The 12603-nt window shown below is 42.5% G+C and overlaps 1 protein-coding gene across 3 annotated transcripts in view; it reads right to left on the reverse strand.

Moving 5' to 3' along the window:
• PRMT2 (protein arginine methyltransferase 2) overlaps positions 1-7144 on the reverse strand; it is a 43624-nt gene extending 36480 nt beyond the window's left edge. Inside the window, exons 1-2 of one of the 3 annotated variants that reach the window (XM_066369947.1) lie at positions 6128-7144; positions 4138-4236 (exon numbers count right to left, since the gene is read on the reverse strand). In XM_066369947.1, coding sequence (XP_066226044.1) covers positions 4138-4176 — 39 coding nt within the window. In that variant the 5' untranslated portion in view covers positions 4177-4236; positions 6128-7144. Of the gene's footprint in view, positions 1-4137; positions 4240-6127 lie in introns of all 3 variants that reach the window. The other 2 variants (XM_066369946.1, XM_066369945.1) reach the window with 2 other exon arrangements.
• Positions 7145-12603: the final 5459 nt, after the last annotated feature.

Raw genomic sequence — 12603 nt, forward strand, 5'->3', positions numbered from 1 at the left:
ATAGGTTAAGAAAAAGACAAATTTTGCCTGACCAGGTGGTGGCGCAATGGATAGAGCGTTGGACTGGGGCACGGAAGACCCAGGTTCAAAACCCTGAGGTCATCAGCTTGAGCGTGGGCTCATCTGATTTGAGCAAGGCTCACCAGCTTGAGCCTACGGTTGCTGGCTTGAGCAAGGTGTCACTCCGTCTGCTCTAGCCCCCCAGTCAAGGCACATATGAGAAAGCAGTCAATGAACAACTAAGGTGCCACAACGAAGAATTGATGCTTCTCACCTCTCTCCTTTCCTATCTGTCTGTCCCTATTTATCTCTCTCTGTCTCTGTCACAAAAAAATTTAAAAGACTAATTTCATAAAAGTAAAAGGGCCAATTAATCTAGAAAACAAAAATTAACCCAGATGTATGAATCAAATAACAGATTCAAAATATATATATAAAGCAAATAGTGATAGACCCAAAAGTATATAAGCAAAAACAAAACAAACAAACAAAAACAAATCTACCATCATGGCACATTTTTAAAGCTCATCTCTCTCAGCAACCGATAGAACAAGTAAACGAAAAATCAGAAAGGGTAAGAGATTCTAACAGTACTAATAACCCATTTATCCTTAATGACATTTGTAGAACACTACACCCAACAAGTGCAGAATATATATTATTTGCAAGTACACATGGAATATTAGCCAAAAAAGCCCATATAACTTAGGCCATAAAACAGGCCTGAATAAACTTCAAAAAATGGAAGTTTATAAAGTATGTTTTATTTTCTGACCAAATATAATTAAACCAAAATTAAATAACAAAAGAAATAAAACTTCCCAATATTGTTTGAAAATAAAATAATATTAATTCTAAATAGCCCAGAAATTTTCTAATTTCCATTGTGATATATTATAAAATATTTTAACTGATCAATAATAGAAATACAACATATTTCTATTATTGGTCAGCTAAAGTGGAGAGTAAAAGAAAAGGTATAGCTTTCAGACACATTAGAGACGAAAGATTTAAATCAGTGATCTTAGTTTCTATATCAAGATTTTATAAAAAGAGAGAATTAAACCCAAATAGAATAAACCAAATTCAGAAAATAAAAAGGAGAAATCAATAAATAGATGATCAAAGAGAAAGTTAACAAAGACAAACTGGTTCTTTGAAAAGATAAAATTTATAAAACCCTAAAAAGGCTAATCAAGAGGAAAAATATACAACACAAATTGTGGATATCACACACCTCTTCTGTAATAGAGGGTGTTATTATTAGGATTAACAAAAATATTATGAAATAAATTTCAATATTAACTAAAATGACAGTAATATTTCAATAAGGAGTCAAATCATGACTCATAAGTAATCAAAAAAATAAAATAACAAGGTACCATATTAACTCATCAGACTGACCAAAATTAAAGTCTGGTGCTCTCAAGTGTTAGCAGGCACTGCGGACTACTGGCAGATCTGTGAACTGGTAAAGCCACTTGGAAGAAAAACAATCATTATCTAGTAAAACTGAAAACATACAATCCCTTCCACCCTGCAATGCCATTACGTGGGTATAAACCCTAGAGCACATGTGCACAAGGAAACATGTGAGGGATGTTCACTACAGCACTTTTTGAAATAGAAACAAACTGGAAAAACGTAAGTGTCCCACAAAAAAGAAATGAATAAAATGTAGTGCATACCTAATATACATAGACCCATGTACATATTTATGAATGTGATACATTTTTGTAAGGAACACACTATAGGAACATCCTTTAGGATTAAACTAGCTCTTACATACACATTAAGGACAAGTCCCCCAAAGTAACATTATGGGAAAAGGCAAGCTGCAGATGACACACATAATATGTCACCACTTAAGTAAATTCTAGAGATGCCTAGATAAATTATAAAAAGTACAAAAAATGGTGAAGCACAAAAATCAATTCATAATTCATAGTAGTGTTTGCCTCTGGAGACAAAGAAAATTGAGCCTCTTTTTGGAGAATAAACTTTACTTGTAATTTTGTTTTATATATTGTGTGTGTTCCAAAGCAAATATGACAAAATGTTAACAAAATTTCACTTCTGTGTAATATGTATTTGATGTTTGCAATATTATTCTGTAAATGTTCCAATAGTTTTTATAATTCTCAAAAGAAAAACTGAGATATCTGCAGAAAACATTTATGATTAATTTTTTAAAGACTTTATTTATTCATTTTTGAGAGAGAGAAAGAGAGAGAGAGAGAGAAGGGGGGGGAGCAGGAAACATCAACTCCCATATGTGCCTTGACCAGGCAAGGCCAGGGTTTCAAACCAGCAACCTCAGCATTCCAGGTCTCTGCTTTATCCACTGAGTCACCACAGGCCAGGCTATGATTAATTTTAAGAAACAGATTAATGACATGACAACTATAAATAAAATTCCTATATATAAAAACCCAACTGATATTAGAATAATCATTAGAAGGGGGGAAAAAAAGAAATGTTTATTATACATGCTGCCAAAGGAAGCACACAAAATAAATATATGTTAAGGTTGATATCACACACACGAAATTATTTAATTTTTTAGCCCTGGCCGGTTGGCTCAGTGGTAGAGCATCGGCCTGGCGTGCAGAAGTCCCGGGTTCGATTCCCAGACAGGGCACACAGGAGAAGTGCCCATCTGCTTCTCCACCCCTCCCCCTCTCCTTCCTCTCTGTCTCTCTCTTCCCCTCCCGCAGCCGAGGCTCCACTGGAGCAAAGATGGCCCGGGCACTGGGGATGGCTCCTGGGCCTCTGCCCCAAGTGCTAGAGTGGGTCTGGTCGCGACAGAGCGACGCCCCGGAGGGGCAGAGCATCTCCCCCTGGTGGGGGTGCTGGGTGGATCCCGGTCGGGCGCATGCGGGAGTCTGTCTGACTGTCTCTCCCCGTTCCGGCTTCAAAAAAATACAGAAAAAAAAAAAAATTATTTGGCCCTGGCCCGTTGGCTCAGTGGTAGAGCGTCAGCCTGGCATGTGGAAGTCCTGGGTTCAATTCCCAGTCAAGACACACAGGAAAAGCACCCATCTGCTTCTCCACCCTTCCCCCTCTCCTTCCTATCTCTCTCTTCCCTTCCTGCAGCCAAGGCTCCATTGGAGCAGATTTGGCCAGGGCACTGAAGATGGCTCTATGGCCTCTGCCTCAGGCGCTAGAATGGCTCTGGTTGCAACAGAGCAACACCCCAGATGAGCAGACCATCGCCCCCTAGTGGGCTTGCCTGGTGGATCGCTGTCGGGCCCATGCGGGAGTCTGTCTCTCTGCCTCCCCACTTCTCGCTTAAGAAAAATACAAAAAAAATAAAATAAAACATTATTTATTAGCCTGAGCTGTGGTGGTTCAGTAGATAGAGTGTCAACCTGGAATTCTGATGTCACCGGTTCGAAACCCCAGGCTTGCCCAGTCAAGGCATATAAGAGAACCAACTACTATGAGTTGATGCTTCCCACTCCCCCTGCCTTTCCCTCTCTCTCCTCTTTTAAAAATATTATTTATTAGAGTATTTATTTGGTTCTTAATTTTACATAATCAACATTCCTTTAAATTCAAAGTGACTTTACTAACTTGAATGAAACTATATATATAATCAGTATGAATACACAAACGTTTTCTAATGTATCAAGCTTGTTATTAACATATTATGCCTGAGACTTTATTTTTTATTTTATTATTTTTTTATATTTTATTTATTCATTTTTAGAGAGAGAGGAGAGCAAGAGAAGGGGGGAAGAGCAGGAAGCATCAATTCCCATATGTGCCTTGACCAGGCAAGCCCAGGGTTCCAAACCAATGACCTCAGCATTCCAGGCCAATGCTTTATCCACTGCGCCACCACAGGTCAGGTTTGCCTGGCATATTCTTAAACAACTACGAAAATGTACTTGCTTCACCAGAACAGGTGCCAAAAATATAACTCTAGATTCCTGGGAAATATATACAATGCCCAATTCAGAATGTCATCTGCAACCCTTACAAACATTGCCATTTCCTGTATTTAAGTATCCCAGGGATAGTGGCTGCCTTCTTAAGTCTAACGTTAAGTGCCATCACTCTGGGCTAATCTCAGCTCTCTGTAATATTCACGGTCTTTAAGTACAGATTCTTACAGACTAGAACTGAAATTACCTGAGATTCACTTCCGGGGCAGTCACCTGATGTTGCCATAGTTCTCTTAGGATCTGCTGCATAGCTGCCACTTTTAAACTTTCATTTTCCTCTCCATTTCTACTTTAAAAGAGAATGAGAAAATGCTGTGTTACATTGCATAATGATTAAGTTCACTTTGTTTCCATGGTCCATGAAAAGGTCCTCTACTAAATGGAAGTAAACGTGTATGTGTAAAGAATAGAAGTAAAATGTATAAATGCAATTCTTTAGAAAAACAACTGAAAACATTAAAAATTTATAAACTTCAAAGAAGTGTGTGTTTGCTTCACTGGTCTGCAAGGTGTTAATCCTTTTTTTTTTAAGAGTTTTTTTAAAATTATTTATTTATTCATTTTAAAGAGGAGAGAGAGAGGAAGAGAGACAGAGAGAGAGAGAGAGAGAGAAAGGAGAGAGAGACAGGGGGGAGGAGCTGGAAGCATCAACTCCCATATGTGCCTTGACCAGGCAAGCCCAGGGTTTTGAACCGGCGACCTCAGCATTTCCAGGTCGACGCTTTATCCATTGCGCCACCACAGGTCAGGCGCAAGGTGTTAATCTTATTCATTGGCTGGAACCTGTTCATTTCTGATTACTGGGTTGATTTAAAACATGTTGCTGTCAAATTTTACCCCCCTGGCCAGTTGGCTCAGCGGTAGAGCGTCGGCCCGGCGTGCAGGAGTCCCGGGTTTGATTCCCGGCCAAGGCACACAGGAGAGGCGCCCATTTGCTTCTCCACCTCTCCCCCTCTCCTTCCTCTCTGTCTCTCTCTTCCCCTCCCGCAGCGAAGCTCCATTGGAGCAAAGATGGTCCGGGCACTGGGGATGGCTCTGTGGCCTCTACCTCAGGCGCTAGAATGGCTCTGGACGCAATAGAGCGATGCCCCAGAGGGGCAGAGCATCGCCCCCTGGTGGGCATGCCGGGTGGATCCCGGTAGGGCACATGCAGGAGTCTGTCTGACTGCCTCCCCGTTTCCAGCTTTGGAGAAATGAAAAAAAAAAAAAAAACAACTTACCTTGGAACCCTGTTAGCTTTAACGCCAATTAAACTTCCCTAGCTGGGGCTTTAAAGTATTTTCACTAACAAGGACCAAAGTCTGCATCTTCCAGAGACTTTTCCTTCTCATTTTCAATTCTTATTTTTTCAGCAATAGTATAATGCTTATTATGCTATGAGATTAATGTTTTTTTTATTCAATTCTCTTTAAAATGCGTGCTTCACCTATCAATACCTAATAATTATTTCTGTGACATTTATAATTATAAATACTAACATACATACGCTGCATTTTTTTGGAAACACTACTTTGGGACCAGGGTGAGTCAGAGCTGGGTCAGGGCCAGGGCGGGGCCTGAGCGGGTTCCGGCTGATGGGGCGGGGCCCGGCTGATGGGGCGGGGCGAAGCCCACCGGGATGAGTGGGGCGGGCCCGGGGCAGAGTGGACCGGGTTGATGGATGGGGAGGGCTAAAGTGGGGCAAGAAAGGGACGGGAAGCAGGTGACGACCAAGACTGCAAAGGGGCGCAGACTCCGTGAGCTGGGATGACTGTCCCCAAGATCGTGAGGGGCAGGTGGCCAATGAGGATAGTTACAAAAGGTGGGGGAGTGAGCGGAGGGGGCGGGGCGTAGATGCAGCAGATGGAGAAGAGGTAAGCTGGAAAGAAGTATGACGTCGGCTCAAGCAAGCCGGGGCTGAAAAAAGGGCGCGGACGGGAAAGTGGGCGTGGCACTGAGGGGGCGTGGCTCTTGAGAACGGCGCCGCGGTGTGGGCGCGACTCAGGGAAGGGGCGGGGCGCCAAGCTCGCGATCAGCCGCCACAGGGCTAAGCACAGAGACGGGCTAGGTGTTGGTGGTCTCGGAATGGGGCAGAGGCCTCAGTTCGCCCACTGACGCAAACGCCGAGCAAGGACCTCACATCTGACATGTACTGCCTACGCGCGGTTAGCGGCCCGAGCTGTCCACGGGAAACGTACCTCAGCCGCGTTTCTCCGCTGAGTTCGGCGTCCACACCGCCAGCGCAGAGGGGTGCACGGTGCCTACCAGGACCGGAGCCACCGCCCTCAGCCCGCGCAGGCGTGATGAGTGCAAGCCGTCACCAAGGAAGGCCCCGCCCCGCGTATGCGCATTCTGTACGCGCTACACGTTGCAGAAAAGAAGAGCCACCGGCCTCGGCCCGCGCAGGCGCAATGCGAGCAAGCCGTCTGCGGAGAAGGCCCCGCCCTGTGTAAGTTAATTACCTGAGCACCCCGCGATCTAGAGGAGTGTAACCATCGTCCTCAGTCTGCACAGGCGCCGTGCGCCAGGACCTTCGCGAAAAGGCCCTACCGTGGACTGAGCACCCCACGCAGTCGCACTTCACGTGTCGTGCCTCCCGAGGTCGGCCGGACCCGGCACTGCGCCCCTGCTGTTACAACGGCCCAGCCTCATATTTGAGCGGAGCGGAAGCGCAGAGGCTGCCAGCCCCACCGAGAGTTGGGGATCAGTGCGTGCGAACCATCCTGACCTGGTGATGGAAACCCATTTATGGGTGACAGAAAGGGCAAAGGTTCTGGGGCCAGGACCGCCGTTCTCGTGCCTTTTTTTTTTTTTTTTTTTAAGAGAGAGAGAGAGGAGGGGATAAGCATCAACTCATAATTGCATCACTTTAGTTCATTGATTGCTTCTCATCCTGTGTTGGGGGGGGCGGTCCTGGGGTCTCCAGCAGAGCCAGTTGACCTTTTGCTCAAGCCAGCGACCTTGGGCCCAAGTCAGCGCCCATGGGATCATGTTATGATCCCACGCTGAAGCTGCTGAGCCTGTACTCAAGCCTGATGAGCAGGGGCTCAAGCCAGTGACCTCAGTGTCCCACCCAGGTCGACTGCTTTATCCACTGTGCCACCACCGGTCAGGCTATAGTGCTTTTCTTGTAGTAATTCAGTTAACCTCACTGTCTGCCCTGTGAAGTATGAATCATTTGTCATTCTTTTCACTTGACAAATGGGAACGGAGTGATTATCTTTTGAGGGTTTTTGTTCACCTAAAGGAAGTTTGGGATTAAAAAGGAAATAGATGACATTAATGTCTGTGACTGTGTGATGGTCTCTGGGCTGGGGGAGCTCAGGGCTCAGGAGTGACGAAGATGGATGTTGGCGAAGGTCTGACAACAATATGAACGTATTTAATACACTGAACTGTACACTTAAAATGGTTAAGGTGGTAAATTTTACATTGTGGGCATTTTACCACAATTTTAAAAAAATAAAGGAACAGGAACACAAAGTACCAATATGAGGAATGAAAAAAGAATTCACTAAGGATTCTATATGGTCCTGGCCGGTTGGCTCAGCGGTAGTGAGTGGGCCTGGACATGTGGAAGTCCTGGGTTCGATTCCAGTCAGGGCGCACAGGAGAAGCGGCCATCTGCTTCTCCACCTCTCGCCCTCTTCCTTCTCTCTCTCTCTCTTCCTCTCCCACAGCCATGGCTTGAATTTTTCTAGCATATCCCATCCTCCACCTCGTCTACTGAGGATGGCTCCCTGGCCTTGCCTCAGGTACTGAAATAGCTCTTTTCAAATCAGATCAACAGAGCAGCAGCCCCAGATGGGCAGAGCATTGCCCCCTAGATGGGGGGGCACATCCGGGAGTCTGTCTCTCTTCCTCCCTGCCTCCCTGCCTCTCAAAAAATATATATATATTTTTAAAAAGATTCTATAAAATTTTAAAAGACATATTACAAAACTTTGTCAAAAATATTTGACAAGTTAAATTACACGAATTTCTTGGAAAACACAAGTTATCAAACTGAACAGAATATTTAGAAAATTTGTACAATTCTATATCTGTTAAAAGAATTGATTTTACAATCTAAAACCTTAGGAAGGATATTCCAGACCCAAATGGCGTTATTAGTAAATACTTCCAAACATATAAAGAGAAACTAATATCAATGTTACACAGATTCTTCCAGAAAATAGAGAAAAGTGAAATACTTCCTAACTGGTTTTATGCAAGTAGAATTAACACTGCTATAAAATATTAGCAAAAACAATCCAAAGGTATATAAACTGATCATATATCATGACCAAGTGTAGTTTATATAATATACATATTTATATCATTTAATAAATTTGTTACAAAAAAAAACCAAACAAAACCTTCCACAAAGAAAAGTTCAGCCCCAAATGGTTTCACTGGTGAAACCCATTACATGTATAAGCAAGAAATAACACCAATATTAAACAGAATTTTAAGAAAACAGGTGATTGCCTGACCAATGGTGGTGCAATGGATAGAGCGTGGACCTGGAATGTGGACATCCTGGGTTCAAAACCCCAGCACAGGCTCATCAGCTTGAGGACAAGGTTGCTGGCTTGAGTGCCCATGATCCTAAGCTTGCTGTCTTGAACCCAAGGTCACTGGCTTGGGCAAGGGATCAATGGCTCCGCTTGAACCCCGCTCAAGACATGTATGAGAAGAATCAATAAACAACTAAAGTGAAGCAACAATGAGTTGATGCTTCTCATCTCTCTCCTCCATCTCTCTCTCCTTCCTATCTCCTTTTTTTTTCTCTCTCTCTCTAAAATCAATGAAAAAAGTTTAAGTGGACACTTCCCAATTTGTTTTATGAGGCAAACATATTTCTAATACAAATACCTAACTTACAAAGAAAAAGATTACAAACTAATATCCCTCATAAAAATAAATGGGAAAACCCTTTAAAAAGTTAGCACATCAAGCCCAAGAATATATACTGAGGGTAATATGTTATAGCCAAGTGGAGTTTATGCCGGTAATGCAAACTTGGATTAACACTTGAAAATTAATGTAATTAATTACCCATATTAACAGAAAAGAAAATTTATATAATCATTTCAATAAATTTTAAAAAGGATTTGACAAGAACAGCTCCTATCTGTTAAAAGGCATCTATCAAAAACCCCTATCACTAAAATTATACTTAATGATGTTATTTTGAAAGTGAATATGTATCCACTTTCACCACTTCTATTCAATGTTTTATATGTGTTTACAGCAAAATTATGTTCAGAGACTGAGAGTATCTTTGCCAATAATTTATTTAACATAAGTTTACTGTGGGACTTATCTCACAAGCCAATGGCATACAGGATGTCTCTGAATAAGCCAATAAAGAAGAATACTCCAAACCAAGGACAGATTAATTATACTATTGTTCCAGGCAAACAGGAGATGAAAGTAGTTCAGTTCGAATTTAGTTGAAGTGGACCTCTCTACAAGCTGGTTCTTAGAAGAGCCAGCTAAGCCAAGCAACATCTAATGTCCACCTGCCAGTGCTGAGAGTCCCTTGTTGCTACAGCACAATGCTAGTGGTTGAAGTATTGGCTGGCAAGATAGTCTCTTTCACGGGCCGCTGCACAGTTTTCATCACTGCTGGCAGAGAGTAGCCAGGCCATGGCAGGAATTAATGCCCCAAGGTCTTCAGAAAGATGGTTAGATCAGCCAAATGTAGCCGTGGCTGGACTGAACACTCCTGGTAAGTCCTCATGGACTCTTGGTATTAAAGTTTAAATGGTCATTACATCATAGTCCCTCTTCCACGTATTCATATCAATAAGCACAATTTTGAAGACATCATCCTGACACACATACCCCCAATGTAAATAAATTCACCCTTAGACCAAAACAACTTCTCTTAAGCCATAACAAGTAGATTTGAAATCATAAAAAAGCAATACACTACAAATTAAGTCCTGGCCAGTGCAATAATGCAAGTAAAGAAAATATAAAATTATGTAATACTAAGAATTAGGCTTTCTCTTATCTTTCATAGTCTCTATTTTCTTTGGTACATTCTCTATTTAAATCTCAAAGTAATTAATTCATTCCCACCTCCTGAATCATTCATGTTGGAGATGTTTCAGTCTTATGGGAGCATTTTTTTAAATCAAGGTGTATGAATCCTCATTAGTTAAATAATTTTAACAATCAGTTAGGTTTTTGTTGTTGACTTAGCTTAATATGGTTGAATACTGTACTGTGTTTTGGGCCTACATGGGGACAAAGTTGTAAAAATGTGTGATAATTATGGAATAAATTTTAAAAATGTTCCCACTGAGTAAAAAGCCAAAGCAGCTGATATAGTGATTTTTTAAAACTTTAAACCTGACATGATTTTATGGCAAGTTTCCAAGAGTCCTTAAAAGTAATAAAAAGTATATGCAAATACATGCTGGCAGCAGAGTTCCATCCACCAAAAGGGAAAACGCAGTTTTCCTTCAATGCCCTTCCCTGATATCAGCTCAGCACTTCCTCTCAGATTTCAGCTGGATGCAGTTCCCTGGGCAAGAAACCTCACACATAAAGCAAGGCCAAGGAGAGTGTGCTTGCTGTGCTCCCCACTCCAGCTCCTTCTTAAAACTAAAAAAATGAAAAAGTTCAAAAACAAAAACAAAAGCCCTGCTGTTTTGAGCTGGCCCTAACGTTGCCATGGATCCAAAGCAAACCCCCAGCAGCTTGAGCTGGGCTGCCCTTCTGGAAGGGAGCAATGATTTTGGAATGACTGATTAGAAACCAAATGGATTCATGGAATTTGATGCTGTATAAAAATAATAAAACATGATACTCATGAAGTACAGACATACTATCACAAATTGCCAAACTGGGGGCCTCCTGGACTCAAGAGTATTCTAAATTAGCCAGTGAGTGCATTCTGCACTTTTGGACCCTCATATGCTGACTCAGAAAGAAATCGCTGTCCTGTTCTTTGCTTTGCTTTGTCTGCCTTCTGTACTAGGAGTTCACCTGATAGGTCCAGGCTTTTTTGATAGACATGAATAGTACCTTTTATGATAATAATGACTATTAATTGAATGCATTAGGCACTTCACACTATATACATGTGTACACACATGCACATGTGTGTGCAATATTTCATTTACTCCTTCAACAGTCCTCTGATGAGTACCACTTTTCTGCTTTCACTGAGACTGAGACAGGTTAAGTCATTTGCTAAAGGTCTCTCTACAGAGGCAGGATTTGAACCCAGCTCCTCAACCCCAGCCACAAGCCCTCACCCCTGGCCTCCTGAGGCTGGTAGCAGCCTTCTTTAGAACAGGAAAGGCAATTAATTCTCATCACCTCCACACTTGCAATTATTACAACAGAAGTCTTTGTTCCTTCTCCCACGTCCCTTTAGAACACAGGCATCCTTTTCTTTCAATAGGCATGGGTCACTATAACCAACCTCCTGAGCAGCTTGGTGACAGATGTAACTGTCCTTTGTGCAAGAGAACAGTGTTGCTGCCCAAGGCCTTTTCTCCTGGAAAACTCAAGCCAGAATGATTCCTTCTGCCCCCTGAGCAGACTCAGCAAGGCTTAGGTTTGCTTCCTGAATTAATTGATGCTAAAACTTTGCTGAGTAGATGAAGGGTAGACTGAAAGAGGAAGCTCTAGATGATAAGAGAAGACCTTGGCAGGAGCTTTTTGACCACTGCCTGGATGGAGAAGACACTTCTCCCTGGGAATTGGACCCCTTTGCTACCATGATCAATGCGGAATCCCTCCACTCTGGGAGCCTACCTACAGGCAGACCCTTACCAGTAGGTCACACGGGGTGCCATTGGCATTGACGGGGACTGTGGCTAGACATGGGAGGATCTGAGCCTCCATCATCTCCTTTTTTGTAGATGGAAATGCAGGGCATTTCTCAACAGTGCCACGAACACTAACCAAGCAGATGACTCTTGGCTACATAGACAGCAAAGTCAGAGGAGTTGATCCAGTGTCACTCATAATAGATATTACTTCCAGGGTCACACACAGCCAGGTTGTGATTGCTATCCAACAACCAGCCTCTGTTGGGTCTCTGTCTCCCTAAGCTCTTTTATTATTTGGCCAATAGTATATATGCCTTTTCTAGGTGGACTATTTATATTTACAATGTCATATTACATCATGTGATAAAATATTGTTGTATAATAAGAAATGTAGTCTGACCTATGGGGACACAATAGATAGAGCCTTGACTGGGAACACTGAGATCACCGGTTTGAACCCCCAGGCTTGCATGGTCAAGGCACATACATACAAGAAGCTATCAATGAGCCTGACCAAGCAGTGGCGCAGTGGATAGAGCGTCGGACTGGAATACGGAGGACCCAGGTTAGAGATCCCAAGGTCGCCAGCTTGAGCGCAGTCTCATCTGGTTTGAGCAAAGCTGAAGGCTCGCAGTCAAGGCACATATGATAAAGCAATCAATGAACAACTAAGGTGTTGCAACGAAAAACTAATGGTTGATGCTTCTCATCTCTCTCCGTTTCTGTCTGTCCCTATTCCTCTCTCTGACTCTCTCTCTGTCTCTGTAAAAAAAAAAAAAAACTATCTTGTAAAAAAGAAGAAGCTATCAATGAACAACTACAGTGAAGCTACTATGAGTTGATGCTTCTCACTCTCTCTCCCTTTCTAAAATCAATCAATAAATATTTATATTTAC

The sequence above is a fragment of the Saccopteryx leptura genome, chromosome 2, assembly GCF_036850995.1.
Source record: "Saccopteryx leptura isolate mSacLep1 chromosome 2, mSacLep1_pri_phased_curated, whole genome shotgun sequence".
NCBI classification, from domain to species: Eukaryota; Metazoa; Chordata; class Mammalia; order Chiroptera; family Emballonuridae; genus Saccopteryx; species Saccopteryx leptura.